This window comes from Lepisma saccharinum, chromosome 3, assembly GCF_977018435.1.
Source record: "Lepisma saccharinum chromosome 3, izLepSacc3.1, whole genome shotgun sequence".
NCBI lineage: Eukaryota > Metazoa > Arthropoda > Insecta > Zygentoma > Lepismatidae > Lepisma > Lepisma saccharinum.
In genome coordinates, this window is record NC_139231.1 from 50,621,832 (window position 1) to 50,641,166 (window position 19,335).

At 38.9% G+C, this 19,335-nt stretch overlaps 1 protein-coding gene across 2 annotated transcripts in view; it reads left to right on the top strand.

The window, feature by feature from the left end:
- Window positions 1–19,335, top strand: part of Aduk (unc-51 like kinase 3 homolog Aduk) — an 81,574-nt gene that overhangs the window by 8,169 nt on the left and 54,070 nt on the right. For both annotated transcript variants that reach the window (XM_083118527.1, XM_083118528.1), the window contains exons 3-4: window positions 6,854–7,005; window positions 8,161–8,375. In XM_083118527.1, coding sequence (XP_082974653.1) covers window positions 6,854–7,005; window positions 8,161–8,375 — 367 coding nt within the window. The remainder of the gene's footprint in view (window positions 1–6,853; window positions 7,006–8,160; window positions 8,376–19,335) is intronic.

Below are 19,335 nucleotides of genomic sequence, written 5' to 3' on the forward strand. Positions count from 1 at the left end.
TTATCAATTCGATTCTTGCATTCTGTGCACGAAAAAACATTCTCAACTTCAGCTTGACTTTCTGTAGCTTCTTCCTTGCTTATATCTAAACAATGCTTATGAAACCATCGTTTACACACAGAACATTCTAAAGTATCCTTTGAAGTCGACAATTAGCTGCAACAAGGGACTGTTTGTATCATAAGCGACATAATGCCGATACACTGCACAGTTAGAACACAACTTACAAAAGACAATCAATGTTTACATAACAACGCACTCCACAGTCGCTATTTTTCCTTTTAACCAAGACAATCCAAAAGTATTTCCCGGTAGTTTCGGGCAACATATAACGATTAAACGTGATTATGTTGTTATTATTCTTAGCTTTGCTTCTAATTAGTTTGATCAAGAGAAACTAATATTATTATAATTTTCATGTATGAAAGAAAACAATAACAGGTTATCTTTTCTTAGTTTTAATTACGGTGGAAAACTAAGAAACAATTTCACTAAAAAATAAAGGTTTTCCCTGATACGCTAGCGGTTTTAATTAACATGAGAAAACTCAAATAAAAAAGTTAACACTAGTACTTTGAATTTTCTTGGCGAAAGGAAAACAAGGAAAAATCTAGTTTCATTTGTTTATAAACAATATTGAACAGATTAACATGTAGGCCTACTTACGGACACCTCGTCGGCTTTTAGATTTTGGGTTAGCGCTATATTCATCAAACTTTCTAGGGGATTTTCTACCACAACTAGGCTTGTGAGGTTTAACACACGAGAGCTCTCGACACTAGTTATCACTTATCCAAAAATCTTTGTTGTTCACTGAATGTTCCGTCTTCTTTTCCTGGTGGTTCCTCAGTGGCTCAAAGTTGAAGAAATTCCCTCCTTGCAACCTCGGCTTCACGATCAACCCTGGTGTTCTTCGCTGCGATTGACGTTTTTTTCCCCCATGTATACAATTAAGAATGGTAATCTAGGATCGCACTGGCTGAGTCGTTTTCCATAGTTGTTACAATTACAATAACGAGTCAGGAAACATAAATTTTGTTCACACTTTCAGTCTTTGCCAACTCACTCCGGCTGATCACTCACGAACTTTGCATTTTATCATCAGAAACTTAATGATCAAAAATAATGTCCTCGAAGGTCTGCCAAAACTAAACAGGCAGAACACACTAGTGTGACCACCTTCCAGTCAAAATCTCCGTGCCAACTGCTGTAATCTCTCCGCGCGAAAAATGCACGAGTGCTTATTCCCCTTTGTCTTTGGGACAGTCTATTCTTTCAAAAAGGGGAGTCGTGATTCCTTTTTCTTCTTTATGTAAACAATCGGATACAAAATGTCTGTCTATGTCAAGCGCGATCTGTTCACACCAGAACTGTAGAAAAGGCTAGATATCAACTGTTAAAGGGAGAACTGTAGGTAGCCTTTTGAGAAGGCATTCAAATATCAACCTCACATCCACATAGTACAGTTGGACAGCATTTTGCAGACTAAGGAGGCTCTGGCATCTGGGCCTACTGCCAGTATAATCCTATGTAGGGCTATGTATCGTCCTGTGTTTTGTTCATTTTTTTGCTGAGTGCCTCTTTACAGCCTCAGCTTTTAACTACAGTGTTTTTCATAGTCGAATTGTCTGTTGAGTGGTGGTTAGCACCCAGGGCAGGGAAACTGGCTGCAACATCCACATATCTGATGATATAAGTCCATACAATTACATTCAGAGTTACAATTAAAATGAGCATGTATCTTGTTACAGGAGTTGTTGGAAATGTGGTCCTATTGCATCCACACATTTTTGGCATTTTTTATGAAATTTTGACCAACACGTATCAGTTCCTCTTCTGAAATTCCTTCAATTTCTCTCCTGATATTTTCTTTCAATTCTTCTAATATATGGCTTCAGGTTTAAAGGTTTGGTAGCTCACCACATAGACATCATGGAAATGTCTCTTTCTTGTGCAAGGCGCTGAAGGGATTTTTGAGGAGTATGTTCCAATTGTGCTTCAACTTCGTCTAGGTATTTTTGGAGTCATCAAGATTCTTCAGTGTGTCCAGTGGCATGCTTAAGGAGGGGTTGGTGAGGGTCATAATCCCTGCTTAGGCTCAATAAAAATAATATTAATAAAGGTCAAAGGCAGGAAGAGATGGCAACATGAGGAATTGAGGAATGACTACTAAAAAGTACACATACCCCCCCCCCCCTTTTCGAAAATCCTTGGCTCACTACTGCGAATGTCTGCTATTTCCACTTGTTAAGAGGAAAAACACACATTGAACGATATGAACTATGCTTTTCATTATCAATACAATTGCGTTAGACCATAAAGGTTCTTACCTTGAAACGCGACAATTGAGGTGTTTGCATTTCAGTTTCGATCATATTTAATAATTCTAATCGCATGGGATAGAATTATGTGTCGTTTGTATTGTAAGGCCTGTGGTATGAGCTTTTCCATTGAATTGACAATGACCTTGGAGTTTATTGCAGAGAAATATTGTGCCTCCCTCTGTTGAAAGACCCTGACGTTTGGCAAATCTTGCGATGACTACATAAAAATGTCACGCTTCGCCACTGATACTGAAGTACTTACACGTCCAGTACCAAGGTTAGCGTACAGCTGTGGTTGTAAATGCCGGCACAGACGTGCTCCCACCACCCAGCATGCTAGCCCCACTCCACAGACAACTCGACTGTGAAAAGCACTGTAGGTAAGGAGACTTAAGTTGCCTTTTAACTTCCCTGCAAGCATTCGTTTTCACATAAGAGTCTTACATAAGAATTCGTTGTTTAAAATTGTACATATAGTATGGCATTATTAGACTGCAGAAAAGCGCTAGTAATATGTAAAGTAAAACAGAACAATCTAAAACACTTGTTAACACCTTAGCACTTCACAAACATGTGCAAACTGGACACCAGGTGAAAATAGCGTAAGTCCTGATGCACCCAAAATTTTAATTTAAATCAATTAATGAAACATTATAGGGAGTTTCACTGAGTTTTTCTGCCCTCCTTTACTAGCATTAATTAAAACCATACATTTTCTTTGTAGTGATCATGCTTTATTACTCAACATATGAAAATTTAGTAACTATAAAGAAAGAGCATAGTTTTAATTAATGCTACCATGACAACATAGGCAATCTGCAGAAAGTAAATGTCTTTACTAACTTCATTCATTTTATATTTATCCTCTTTTCTCAGCATTTTTATTTACTGTCCATTCATGTAATATTTGATTTTAGGCTTTCCTCTTAAGGTGACAAATGATTGCTATTAACCAAAGGGGTTCTAGAAAAATAATACCCATTCAAAAGAAAATCAAATTCCTAACTAGAATGTTTGGTTCCATGCAAATCTTCCCTTACTGGCTATACACTCACTGGCAAATGAACCACATTGCAATCAACTTTCCCTCCTCTATCTATGGCCTCAAAATACATGGTGTCCACCATGAAGCTCAAACATTTTGATTGTTTTATTATGCTGGGTGTTTCATAAATAATTGAGGGGGTTACAAAAATTTATTGAAAGTAATCTATTGAACTTTCGTTAATGAAACAGTCCAGAATGACCAAGGAACGCAAACAGTTTGTGCATGTATGTTTTGTTAGAGTTCATATCCCTATCGCTAGGCGACACTCAAATGGCCCACATCACTCACAGTGTTTTGTGCAATGTTTTGGTCCCCAATATCAGCGAACCTTACACAATGTGACTTCCTTTTGTGAGGTTTCGTCAAAGACAGAGTATTCGTCTTACAATGCCATGATATTGCAGCCCTAAGAGAGTGTATCATCTCAGTGATACACACTATCGACAGGCCCATGTTGATGCAAGTGTGGATTATCGTGTTGATGTGCGCTGTGTCATCCATGGTGCACACATTGAATATTTGTGGGTGTACAAGAAAACTGTTTGAATTCCTTGTTCTTTCTGGACTGATTTCATTAACATAAGTTCAATACTTTACTTGCCATAAATGTTTGTAACCCCTCAAGTATTTATGAAACACCCGGTATTTATATGTCATTCTATAAAACCATGGTTCTATACAGAATAGAATCAGAGGCTTACAGACCTTGTGTCAACATTTTGAAGGATTATTCCTCTTGTACGTAGTTTATAGTTGTAACAAACATTTAAACACACTTTTTGATACTACATAGAACTTTCAGCGAAAAATGCAGGCTCGACCAGGACTTGAACACGGGTCTCTGGCATACCGTGCATTTGCTCTATCACTGAGCTACCGAGCCAGTCTAGTTTCGCCTGATTTTTCGCTGCCGCTGTTTTACCTGGGTCGAATCGTCTCTGCTAGTGCTACCTCAACAGCCTTCGAAACACTGTAGACTTCGGCGTTGCTTCATTCCTCCTGGTGTAGATATGTTACTTCCATGGGCGTCCGGAAGGGGGGGCCATGCCCCCCCCCCCTGAAAAATGAAAGTCAACCAAAAAATATGTATTTCATACATATAATTTCATTTTAGCCACAATAATATGTGTTATTTATTGCATGAACACCATAAATTCAAATTTAAGCATTGTTTTTAGGGAACAACACTATTTTTGGGGAAAATTTGCCTTCGTTTGCCCCCCCTCCCTGGAAAAAATACCTTCCTTGCCCCTCCCTGGAAAAAATCCTGCGGACGTCCATGGTTACTTCATTAAATTAGGCACACACGGGAGATGTACTGCTGTGCCTTTCAGCAAACTACCAAGTGCTAAAAACTGAAACTGATTAGATTGTTTCTTGATAGTGTTAAATGTCAAAGTAATGTAAAGCTATGCTCTATAATTGCACTGTGCCATGGGGGATGTGGGCGTACACCCCACACATTCTCGATATCTGTCATATTGGAGGTGTTGTGATTAGCACCAGGCTCCAGATGCCTTTACTCCTAGTCATTGGGTAGAGCCTGGGTGAGCCCCAGAGCAGTGACATGCTGGAAATATTTCCATCTGTATCATCCGCCTCGAGTATCAAACGTGGGTCTCCTGCATGGCATTCAGGCCAGATACCCTACAAACAAAACCAGGGGCATATCCAAAAATAAAATTTTGGGGGTTCATCCCCCCAAGGCCAATGGCACATCTCCCCCTCTATAATAATACGAGGAAAGTTATCTCCTTTTTTTGTTTTGTTTTTTGTTGTTATTTTTAGAATCGTAATTTCAGAATTAAATGTCTGTTGAAGCTTTACAGAAGCATTTTGAAATATTTTGACTGAACTCTTCATCTGAAATCTCCCAAAATCACTTGCTTGGGATGGCTCACTCAGACAGCTTCACTTAACTGACAAGGTTGAAGACAGTTAACAAAAACATGAAGTGAATCATGTTTTTATAGAAATGAAGTTTCACACAATAACAATAGTTTGTTTTTACTGTCTGGTACATAATGCAATATATTTGTTTTTAGTATTTCACCTCTGCATGTATTATTTCTTGAAAAAAAAACAACACAATCTTCACTTCACTGTACCCAAACAGTTTCTCACTGAAGTCAGATTTTCAGCTGATATATCACTACCCAGTGTAAAACTAAAAAGAAAAGACATAGTGGGCGTTATTTTCAGAATCCACAAACCATGACACAGAGAATTTTCTATGCCTGCAACATCAAGTGTCTCGTCAGAAAATATGCTGAATCTACAATAGTATTTTCAGAAAGAAGAAGGGAATTGAGGGTGGTGGGTCCGGACCCCCTGGATACGTCCTTGAACTGAACCACCATGGTTTTAATGTTGTCAGTGATTGCTTTGTTGCACCTGACTGGTACATTTCATTTCTGTCTGGTGGAATGCAAACATGTTGCTGGGCGACTATTTTCATTAATTTTTTCTTCAATCCCACGTGATTTTAAGGAGTGGATTTTTAAATACGCTGGTGTAGGGGTTGTCAACAGAAAAATGATTGACAGGTGCATCGGCAGAAATAAGACTTTTAGTGTATCGTAGTTTAGTGGTGGACACCCAGCATATGAAGAACAGATTTTCTGTGGCTGAAGATGATAAACTCGGTGCCGACCTCTGTGGCAGAGTAGTTAGTTAGCATAGCATGCTACGATGCCAGGAGTCACAGGTTTGAATCCTGGCCTGGGCATTGGTGTTCTTTATGAGTGTCACTTCATCATAATCACTCATCCTCACCTTTGCAATTAGCCAAATATGGCAGAGAAGCAAATTAAATTAACCAAATCAATCAAACAAAAACCTCAACAAAAATTCCAGAACTCCCTGGTCAATAACTTGAAAATGTATTTTCTGCTGTTATTATTAGATGACAATTCATGAAGTAGTCAGTGTAAACACCCTACTTGTTTCTGGGTTCATGTTTAAACAAATGTCTCTTAATAGACATCTTCATATTCAAAATAAAGGGTATGTAAAGAGCAACCTTTTGAGAGGGTACCCAAATTCCAACTTACATGTAGTACAACCCAGAGCCTGCAATCATGCTGGCCAATGAGGCTCTGGTATCTGGACTCGCCACCAGTATAATCCTCTGTTGGGCTTTTGTTGAGTTATTCAAATATTGCCAGCTGAATACTATTTTGTCGTATGTCCATCTGCATTAATGTTGATAATTAACACCACTTGGCAGTCAGATATGTCGCTTTGGAATGGGACACATTAACCTGTAAGGAACACCAGAACTTCGTCAACTCATCTCTGGTGACAAGTGTAGGTGCAACAAAACAGTATTCAGCCAGAGACATGTTCATTATGGTCTCTTCATCCTTTTCATCGTATAACCATTCATCACCATTGTCACTATTAGTCCAAAGTGGCATGAATGTGGTGTTAAAGGAACTAAATCAATCAAGACATCAAAATAAATAATGTTCTCTTCCAGGTTGGCACTCGTGAAGTCGTAGCTCTTAAATGTGTGGAGAAAGCAAAATTATCCTCTGCTGCAGTCGAGAACCTTGTAACTGAGATCTCTCTACTAAAGACACTCAAGCATGAATATATTGTAGAGATGAAAGACTTCACATGGGATGATAGGTTAGTCTCGAATACACAAACTTTAATTTATCCCGTATTTGAGTATATTATAGGTACCACTTTTCTAATGGAAGGTAAGTGTATTTAGAAGGGCTGGAGCGATACCGATACTGTTGCTGATATTCTTCCTGAGTCTCACCAATATCGACAGTTGAAAATTGTAACAGTTAAAAGTTATTGAAAATATTGATTAATAGTTAGTATTGTTAGATTGTTAGTATTTCACTGTGATTATATGCATCAATTTACCAGAGTTTGGTTTAAAATATTCAAAGAATTACATCAGAATATTAAAATTGCTGTTTTTCAATAATGAAACATTTTTTCTCATACAATACTTCTGCGAAATAAGTGAAAATTTTGCACGATTTCCATCCAGGATAATTAGACTCCATGAAAGTGTTCCATGCCATGATTGCAAACGTGGCAAAATACCCAAACTGTGGAAAAGTATCAGACAGTATCAATGAATAAATTCCAGCCAATAAGACATCTTGCTTCATGTATTTTGTTTCTTAATGAAGAATCCCATTTTGCAAAGTGTTTGTGGTGGAGGTATTTGTCATGGGCGTAACTTGGGGCCTAATTGTGGGACAACCAAAACTGGGGGCTTAATTTTGAAGGGATCAGACTCGAAAAGTTTTCATTCTCATAAAAATAGTGTCCAGGGTTATTTCCTAAATAATTATTACATTAGTGAAATTACAAATATTACTCATTATTAATTTGCTCCTCATATCTTTGGTGCTAACAACAATAATAATAAACCTTTGGAGGGTTTAACGTCGAAGATGATGATGACAAAGGTAACAACAAGCATGCGAGGTGGGTGCTGAAAATTTTGGGGAGCAAGTGCTCTCCCTTGCTCCTGCCAAGTTACACCTATGGCTCATGTGTAAGCTGACGAGATTTTCCAGAGAAAATCGGGACACTTCAGTTTATATTTCAGTACTTAACAATTCATGTTTTCAGTGCAGCATCTGCAAAATCACACCTAGTGTACAGATGGCAGTAGGCCTAGAATCTTCAATTTTAAAAAAGGAAGTTAGCATCATTGTCTTGTAATCAAGGGGTCCCGGGTTCAATGCCCGGTGGAGGTACATAGTGGTTCGGACCCCACTTTAAACTGTATGTAATCTCTTTTTTTCCCCGTAGGTACATTTACATTATCATGGAGTACTGTGCAGGTGGCGACCTGTCTCACTTCATTAAGAGTAGGCAAAGGCTACCTGAAGGAACTTGTAAAAAATTTCTGCAGCAATTGGCAACAGCACTGAAGTATCTTCGATCTCATAATGTCTCTCATATGGACCTCAAGCCACAAAATCTGCTGCTGACATCAAAGACAAATGCTACTTTGAAGCTTGCTGGTAAGCATAACTACAACAGTTACAAATATAACTTTAAAAAATATTTGCAATTATCTGAGTTATCATTTGCACCACTAACATATAATAAAATAAATTTGTATTTTTACCATATGTCATTAGCATAATAGTATGGGTAAAATAAGGTTGGAGACGGAAATAATTATTAGAAAGCTGATTCCTTCTGAAATACGTTCTTTAGGTCCCCCTGTACTTCCCCAGAAAAATCCCAAAAAATCCTGCATGGGGAACACCCTTAAAGTTTGAAAAAACGGCCGCCATCTTGGATTTTTCAAAAAATGCGATAACTCAGTAATGGACAATCATAGGGAGGTGCTGTTGGTGCCAAACGTTTCAGTTTTGGAAGAAGGAACTTATTACTGCAAAGAAAGTGTAAAATAGAGAGTTGATATAAATTTATTAACATATTATTGCATAAAACAGGTTTGAAAACATACAAAAACATCATTTTTTCAGTAAAGAATTGTAGAATTTGTTTGGAAACATTTAAAAATGAAAAATGAACACGTATACATAAACAGGTAGTGTTTAATATATCTGACAAATTTCAGTCTTTCATTAAACTCGTCTTCGTTTTGCATAATCTTCTCTGGTGGAGGCGCTGGTACGTTTGGCTTCGACATGATTCTCGGTATCGCAGTTGCCTTCGATATCGTCTTCATCCTCGGAATCCAGAATATTCCGATTGAAGCAGGACTCTCCCGCACATTCGCTGTACATAGTAGTGCATTTCAGCCCACTTCACTTGCACTCACAATTTCGAGAGCAGTCTCCTTTGCACCCACAACGCACGAGATGCAGCAGGTTGTCTGGTGCCGGGGGTAAAGTGGATGTGACAGGCTTATGGTGTCCCTGTTCGATGGTCCAGCCCCAATCTTTAGCTGAAAAGACGTTACCTTTCCACGACTGGACTTGGTTATATACTCTCAGACTATGCTGGCGGGCGGCAGCTGAAGTAGGAGGAAGGCTCGCAAGATCCATAACGTAGTTTGGAGGTTTTTTACCAATGGTCTGGACATATTTCTTGTATCTGGTTTTGTCAAGTCCCTCTGAACGTTTACCTCCGTACAAATGGACGAAGCATTGCTCTCCTGTAGCTTCAACACAATCCTGCGACGAGTTTGGGTTGTTAAATACTTCCACAACTTTCTGTAGTTCACGGTTATTTTGCAGCTGGTTGAAGCCTGAAATTGGACCTCTTCTGTACAAAGCAGAGGTGATGTAGCATCCCATAAAAGCATGTAGGAAAAGTAGGTGTTTTGTCATGTTACCAAGGCTTTGGTGTAATTCTCTGCTGCAGTAAACTTTTCTAGCGGTTGTAGAATTTCCTGGAACTAACATGTACACGACGCCTTTGGGTTGCATCAAGGCAGCAATGAGTACAAGTAGATGTGAGTCCGCGCCAACTACAACAGCTGATCGTCCTGACTCCGCTTCTTTTTTCGCCGTTTCAACAACCAAAACATCTGCGTCACTAGGAGCCTGGAAAACTAGGAACTTTGCTTTGTGGAATTCTCTGCTAAGGAGTTTCAAAAAACTTTTTTTTATTCTCAACGTTTGACAATAAATTCTCTTGTGCAATTGTCACGGGGTTAGATGGAGTTACATCAACCGTCACAGCTGATTTCCCTACAGCTCGTCGCGTATGCACTGCATCTTTCGTATGTGGTTCATATCCGTCAAATACTACGATGACATTTGTTCCGTAATTTCGGTTGACGTAATCTAAATAGGCATTGCACACATCACCATACGTTGCTGGACGGGGCCAATGTGCTCTGTGCAAAAGATCCCCACCGTCGAGAACATAGCTTGGGTTTTGAGGCAATTCATTGCTAATTGTGTACACGTAATCTTGTCGATGACTTTAATAATGCTCGATTTTGTTCCCGTGCGAAGACCAATGTCGTGGAACAAAGACTGTGGGTAAGGTGACAATTCTTATTGTAGACAGTCTTCAAAGTCGTCCGCACTTCTTACAACGCACGCGATGCGGTGGAACAGTTGGTTAGGGTTGACAACTACAGGATCCTTATCAATTGTAATAGTCTTTCCCTTAGCAGCAGAGTGTTATGATCAGCATTATCGAAGACAAACTGCACAAATCTATGCATCTGAATGTTCATTTGTGTCAGCTGTGCAGGTTGGAATTGGAGTGTTTCTTCATAGGCGTTTCCGAACAAAACATCTAATTAACCTTCTGCATAATTTAGGCTGCTCTGTTTCCTACAGTGAAATCTGTAAGTATGAAACTTCCGTGACAATGAACACTTCAAGTGAAGTTCAGATGCATAGATTTGTGCAGTTTGTCTTCGATAATGCTGATCATAACACTCTGCTGCTATGGGAAAGACACCTTCTGGTCGCAATGTGGACCTTTTACTGGTTTCATTATACCAGAAAGCAGATGATTGAGCATCTTACCTACTTGATTTTCTCCACTTTTCGATATTTCTTCGTAGGTTGGATATGTCGAGCAATCATAAACTTTAGATCTTATCTCTTTTTGGAGGATGGTAATAGCCGCGTCTATAATCCTCTTCTATTCTTCCACAGCGTCTTTTTTTCTGTCGCTGTACTACTTGCCCGTTAAAATCCTCGATGCAACGGGCCTAAAAGAAACAACAGTCCCGAAACATTTCTTGCTGGATGACATAAGAACAGTATTGCCGTAGCGTGCTGATAAAAGCTCCCGCAGACGCTTTTCACTGTATAACGTGTCACTGTCGGTACTGAACTTTAACAGCATCTCCATAAGGTCAGACAGCAGGTACTGGCAGTCATCGTTGTCATCCAGGAAGTTGCATAATTTATTGAAAGCCTCTAACTTGGACTCGTCAACAGGTCTTCCGACCACATTTTCAGATGGCTCGCCTGGCATACTTGAATCAACGATTGAAAATCGTGCATCACAGTTTTTATGATATTGCGCTTCGGCTGCAATCGGGTCACATTCGCTATTAATGCGATTTAGAACTATTTTTCACCTATTTGCGCACATACTCCGAATACTTGACATTTTTTAAAAAGTTTCCACTTGGCATATTTTTGGGTGGCGACGTGGGTGCTTTTTGCAAGCTTCCTTATCAACCGTCTCCCCGCAATAAAGACAGCACGTTTTAAAGTCGAAGGGATGTAGGTCACTTCTGAGGAGGGGTTTTGTTGCATTTGTTCCTACAGGTAGAGACACTGGAACGTAATTTCCATGTCTGGTATGACGTTTTCTGCACTGTACATGCACTCGCACATGACTAACGCCCTCGATTTTTTCCCAAACCCATCTTTTCTCTTTATACTGAGATTCCTCAAAGTCTCTAACCCTCTTGTCACATTGACATTGTCGATGTCCACCATCCTGCCTTCACTGCAGAAAATTCACTTCTCCTCCATCTTCTATTCAGCTTTCCAACAACCGCATACGATCACTAACACCTGAAAAGAAAAAAAAACTATTAATAATAATGGTAATGCCGTTTTTTTTCTGAACTTTCCCTTTTTTGTCAAAATTCTTATTGATTTCATTAAATTTTTACCGTAAACTGGACTTTCTTTAGAAAATACATGTTTTAATCGATTGTACTACACAAACCGTGCATTTTAGCGCAAAACAGCACCTCCCTATGATTGTCCGTTACTGAGTTATCGCATTTTTTGAAAAATTCAAGATGGCGGCCATTTATTCAAAATTTAAGGGTGTTCCCCATTCAGAATTTTTTGGGATTTTTCTAGGGAAGTACAAGGGGACCTAAAGAACGCATTTCAGAAGGAATTAGCTTTGTAATAATTATTTCCGTTTCGAGTCAAATTTAGGTCTAAATGTACTATACTATAATAAAAGGAGATAAAATCACAACACATACTTTGTTTTGTCCTCTGAAATTTTGGACTGACCTTGGTCCTTCTTCATTGATAGAAGAGACTAAATAGTAGAGAGGTTAAATTTTGGCCAAAATAGTTAAAACGTTTAAAAAAGTATAAAAACTTGCCATCCTGATCAAGTCACTACTCTTTCCCCCCTGGACCGCTTGGTTGTAGCCGGACAATAGGTGGTTGGGGACCAAGCCGTCCAGGGTTCGATGCCCGGCTGTACCTGCACGGTGCACATAAACAAATAGAAAATACTATGGAAATTATGGAAAAGGCAGGGGTTGTATTTGAAATTATATAAGGATTTGATTGTTGAACTGTAATATGTAAATGTATTTTTTTTTAAGAATCACTACATGTGTCTGTCTAATGTAAGAAATTCTCCACCACTCAATTTTGAAGTCAGTCACTTACTGTCCATTGTTGGCCGATCGTGCACCTGGATGCCCCAAATGTCCGTGGTGTCGGTCACTGTGATATAGAATTCGGACCGACGTTCATCCTCTCACACTGGCTACTGTGACACAGTCTGGTGCTTCTTGGGGTGCCAATTGCACTGCCCTCCGATGACGACTCCTACACATGCATCAGGTCATGGGAGCACACGTTACAGTTCACACCTGTTTTCTGGACACTGACTAGTTACATATAACAGACCTATCCGTACAACTTCTAGGCACCGACTGTTCAGCACAACCCTTTTAACATGACAGTTCAGTTTGGTTTTTTTACATGTTCAGTGTCTATTGGCTGACGGGGAGGGGAAGGTAGGTGCAGGTAGAATGGAATATTTCGAGATGTTGGGAAGAAAAGGGGTTCCTGGGAGAGAAATTGTAAATATAGCTGTCCCCTTTTGTGGGTTCTCAAAAGGGGGTAAGGCAAATGACCTTTGCTTGGCTTCACTGGAACTGACGGGGACTTGGAGATGTGCTGAATGCTTAATAATAATAAATCGATAGATATGGACAGTGATCAGAACGCTACATTTTAAAAGTAGCTTCGCTACAGCTACAGCTACTCTTCCAAAATGTAGCTTCGCTACAGCTACAACTACATTTACCACAAAAGTAGCTCGCTACGCTACTCCTACTCGCTACTTCGCTACTTTTTGCGCTACTTCTGCATAAAAAATAAAACAACCATATGAGTAGTGGTATTTGTGGTATTATAAACCCGAGAAAGGAAGAGCCCCCCTCAAGCAGATTTGGCTATACTTAAAACAAGCTCAACATGCCTACATGAGCTTTTTGCTCAAGTGTGGAACCCTGCCTAATCCAAGATTTTTGTGAAAATGCCCTCATGGATTCCATGAGAAAGGAAGAGCTCCCTCAGATTGATTTGCCTATACTTACAAAAGGCACTTCTGTGAGATTGTTGTCCATAAATTTGTTCTCTTGAGGCCACACTTAAAACTAGGCCACCCACACCCATACACACCTACACCCACCCACACCCACCCATACCTACACCCACCCACACCCACCCACACATATTTACTTCCGGTCTACTTCCGGTCCACTTCCGGTCCACTTCCGGTTTACTTCCGGTCCACTTCCGGTCCACTTCCGGTCCACTTCCGGTTTGCCTACTTCCGGTTTAAGTTCAATTGGGCACCAGGCTCAACTTGTATATTTAATATTAAAATAATGTAATTCTTCTAGAACTGCTCTGTGACTCTTTCATTTCTTACATCATAAACATATGATTTTTCCCCTATGAGAATGACACTGCATATGGTGTCATCAGGTAAAGCCTCATGGAATTCACAGATAATTTTAATGTTTGTCCTGTCATTAACCACAACTTGTTTTCTTTTTGAAGTGTTGATGACAAACATGGGTCTCCGTGCCTTGAATTCATCTGGTGTGTAATACATGTCAGTATTGCCAGTAGTGACACGCTTGAAGGAAGAAAATGCCTCATATAATTTGAGGAAATCATTCTTGGACATGTCTAAATTGTAATTTTCTCTAGGAAAAACCTCATTTCTACCATTTTTAAGATATATGTTCTTGATGTTGCAGTTATCAAATCTACTTGAATTTTTTTCCTGATTATTGTGTCTCCCGGTCTGAAACAGTACCACTACAAAATCAGGCATGTCAAATTGAATACTGGAGAATGAATTTGTTGCATCAAATTCATAATAGGTACCAGAGGCAGGCTTCTGTACGCATTGATATGTATAAAATTGCAGAGGAACCTGGGGATTTTTTACGATATCTGCTTTGTATTTAAGAGCGTAACTGGCTTCATATTCAACAACTGGAATTCTTAGCTCCATAGTCTGAATAATACATTTGCCTGCATCTGGTAAGGTATTAGGCATAGCTTCCCCTGTAGGGTTTAATGTGCTGTACCTCATCAAAGCATTATTATCGTTTGCAGCTCTTCTAAATGTAATTCTTAAACCACCCTTCCACATAATATCTTTGTAATCTGAGAAGAATCCTGGCAACAGGCGCATGGGGAACAGCACTGTGTGATTCTTGGTTAATATTTTATCACTAGCCTCAAATCCGCCTATTTTGTAGTAAGAAGCTTCGGTTTTGGATAATTTTAGAGTGGCCAAAGCTGTGGAGGTAATGCCGGGATAATCTATTCTGTTTATAACAACGCCATGCTTTCTGATCTCAATTTCAGAGAACAGATGCGGCACAAAATTATCTACAAGTCTTATATTTGAATTTGCAGGGTAATCTGTACCATCGAGCTTTACAACATCAAATTTGATGTATAGATCTGCTCTGTGGGGGTGTATAAAGCCATCCCCTACATCAAGATCAACCTCTATTTCCGTGTTGGGTTGATTTAAATTTGCAAATGTCCTCCTGTTCGGGGGGAATGATTGTAGCTCATAACTCTCAATATTTTCCATTGTATGTATTTTTATTTAAATGTTAATCTCTATGATTGCAGTTGTTGTGGCTCCAGCAAAATCAACTAATTCTTCTTTTTCATTAGTGACCATCAATTCAATATAATCTATTCTGTTATGACACACAGGAAAATATAATGTTGGGGATGGATTGTAGATGATTGGCTCCATGAATTCGGAATTAGGTTTGAATGTTGCAATGATGCCGGTTTGTTTGTGAGTGCCTATCCCATTTGATTTGGTGATCATACCCTCGGCTACATTGCAGTGAATATTCAGAGTCTCTATGGCTAAGAATTTAGGTATATTCATAGCAGTGTGTTTGATGGCTGCTTCAAGTTTTGTGTTGTTCTCAAAGCCTAACAGCTCTCCTATAGTACCCAGATCCACTGTTTCTGTAGCAGACACAATCTCTACTCTGTGAGTGACAGAATTTTGACTTAACACTACACCTCTGGGTAATTGAGCATTTAGAGTGGACAGATTATACTGCCCTGGAGTGATAACAATTTTTTGATCCCCTACTGCAATTTTGTTGTTGTGGTGTGTAATATTGGGGATCAAGTACATGCCATAAAATGCTCTGAGAGCTATTGTTTTGGGATACACTATATCATCATGCAATTTGAGTTTCAATATTGAATTTTGGCTGGTGAGATGGAATACCCCCATGATGTTTCAGATACCACAAGGCTTTTTGAAAATTTTCAATTGATGGTTTATTTATTTGAGACATATATCTGAGAACAGATAAACACAAATGTCCACAATTAACATCTTTGAAGTTTTGAACACGGGCATTATTGTAATAAAGATTAGCCGATTTTAGATATTTTACTAAATTTTCAGGTGGAACACCTCCAAATGAATCAAACACAAATGCCTCATTGTTTAAATATTTAAGATAACAGATCCAGTGAGTGCCCTGATTTTTGTACTTATCCAAATTAACAATGCCACACTCTTTGTTGAGTGGTTGTTCTGGTAAAGAATCAGACATGTACACACCCCTAAAATGTTTGATGCCCAGTGGCTTGATTAAAGCTTCAATATCTTGGTTTGTAAGCGGCTCTTGTTTTTTTTAAACTTATTCATGGCTCTCTTAACACCCTTGCCTTTTTTCTCCATGGCCAGGTTATGGCGCCTCTGCTCATCTAATTCTGCCCTATTTTTCTTGGCATCTATTACTGTTTTTGCTATGGCAGCTGACCCCCCCGCCAAGCTCCCAACAGCCCCGAGAGCAGCTAAGATGGCAGGGATGGTAAATATGAAACCCCCCACATGTGATTTTTTTCTTGATTGCTGTAATTTTTTTAATTGGGGGGTGCTAAGCAACAATTTCATACCATGTCCCTTTGCAAGACAAGAGCTTTTTTTCTTGCGCTGCTTTTTGGTCAAAAGACTGTCAATAGTTTTAAGAGATTTGAGACCTGCATAAGGTATTTGATACATAACACCCTTGGCCTTCATTGTAGGTTTATTATATACATATTTACAACCCCCACCCCAGTTTTTGTTTGGTGCTCATAGCTATGGTGGTTCCCAATGCTGCTATTTTTTCACTCAAAGAAGCATCTTTGCTTACAAATCTACCAAATGCAGTCTCTTCTAATTTCTTGTCTGCAACATGTCTCTTGTCAAGATCAGAATGTGTGTTGTATGCTATGTCATGGTCTCTACAAGCAGCATCTAGGGGATTAACACCAGGATCACCTCTGTTTAATCTATGGTCCAATTTTGTACCGGGACCACAATACTGATAGCCTGGAATGTGTAGTTCAAATGGCAGCTTGTTTATAATGTCATTAACCAGCCCCCGACCCTCAGAGACATTCCAAAATTTAGGTGGTAGAGTATTAATAATTTTTATGAGATATCCAATCCCCTTAGGGTCATTTACTATAAAATTAGACAATTTTGTGCTTATCATGTCCATAATTCCAACCTTTTCATTGTAAAAATTGTGGTTCCCAGCATTTTCCTCCCCAGCTATTACCAATAACCTATCTACAAGTTTCCTGACATCATCAACCCACACAAATTCTTTAGGCAGGGTGTTGTATTGTTTGATTCCACTGCCAGTCTTGATCTGTGACCATATTGGCTTGATTAAATTATTGTATTTTGCCCCACTGCTAGACTTGACTCTTTTTTGTGTGGGATCATTGTTCTGGTATAGAGCATCTGATTTTATTAATATTTCTTTGTAATCCTCATAATCTTGATCTGTATAGCTGCCAGGCCTTTTCCTAGTTATCAGTTCCCACAACCCAGGTGTGCCGGTGTACTTAACAAAAGCACCTTTTTCTCCGAGACGAGATTCTGAATATACAATTATATCATCTCCCATAAATGTTACTCTGAAATTGCCAATTCTATGTATGATGCTGCCATCAAGCTCTGTGTCAGCATATAAGCCAAACACCTCATCTTTGTTGTCTTTAGGTGTGGTTAAATATTTTTGAGCAAGAAGACCCAATTCAATAGGATCCTGAGTAGCTTCAATTCTTCTAGGAGCAACAGGACTAGGTGTATGAATGCTGGAAAGTGGGGTGAATGGATAATCTAATATGTTCCTTGCAGCTACAGGCACAAGCTCTGTGATCAAATCTTGATTTTGCTCTGTAACAGTTTTGATATTCTTACCTAAATTATTAATAGCATCAATGACAGGCTGTTCTGTTTGTTTGTGTTTTTCATAAATTCCACGGTTCTCTGATTTCCATCCCTTAAATCTTTTTACAAGATAATCTCTTAACTTAAGATCATCAATGACTGGTCGTTTCATGGTTATTTATATATGTTTCAACGTCTAGAAAATCGTTGATTTTATTTCTGTATTTGCCACTACTGGGTGTTCTTGTCATATCAATTGTGACAAACCCATAACTGTCCTGGTTCCAGCACCTGCTGCAAAACTTGGAAAAATCATTGTAGCTCAAGTCCCCACCTACATATTCATCGTGTATGTGTTTGAGGTTGGTATGATCTTGATGAAACACACATATAAAATTGCTGTTGTCTCGGATCAGCTGCTTCGGTATTTTAGAAAAAGTCTGTGCAAGGTAGAAGCAATCAATGTTTTTGTGCCGCCCTTGTGTAAAGAAATTTCTAACCTTGTTTTGATTATCCAGTATAATGTCATCAAACACAACAACAGAATTATCGAGACATTCATCGAGTGGCTTAACATCTGATTCAAAAGTGGCTATATCCAGTCCATCATATAGCTTCATCAGCTGCTGATATTTTAATTGTTCCAAGCTCTTAGAGAAGACATACAAGTGCCTGTTTTTCCAGTCTAACCAGTTGGGTGCCAATAAAAAATTATCAACCATTAGTGTAGTTTTGCCACAAGCAGATGGCCCAACAATAAGACACCTAATATTATCAGGCAGCAATTTTCCATTTCTCTTATTCTGCTGTTCAGGTTCTGGCAGCCTCTTTATAACATCCCAGGTGCTCATATTATCACTTTGTCTGCATCGATCCAGCTGTTTTCCGGATGACCCAGCCATTTGACAAATAACTTGTTGCCTTTTCTGCGGATGACTTTTTCTATGAGATATGTGTCAGGCTGTTTAGTTTTGCTGAGTTCTTGTTCATAGAACCTGCCTTTGAGAATTTCTCCTCTGTGATCTTTTATTATATATGTGTTAAGGGTCCCGGGTTTAACTTGAACCACTGTAAATAATTCTGTGCTCCAGTTTCTTGTAAAGCCTCTCTTGAATAAGTGCTTATATTTGCTTATTCTTACTTGATCACCCACCTTGTATTTGGCCTTTCTTGTTGTTGGCTGGTATCTAGGATAATAAACAGTCCTGATCAATTTTTGCTCATCAGATGAAGTTACTTCAGAGGGTTTCATGTTGATTGTGGAATGGACCGAGTTGTTATATTTATGTAGAAGTTCTGGAAGAATATTAAGCCATTTATAATTACCTTGAAGTGTAAATTGTTTATACATAAGATTTTTTAAGGTTCTGTTGAATCTCTCTACAATTGAGGCTTTGAGATCACTGTAACTCGAATAATGTTTTATTGCCTGGCTTTTAATAAATTGTTGAAACACTGAATTATAAAATTCTTTGCCATTATCTGTTTGCAAATAGCGCGGTGATCTTCCACTCTGATTAATGATTGTCCTGAAGGCTTCTGTAACACATTTTCCAGTCTTGGATTTGAGTGGCACAGCCC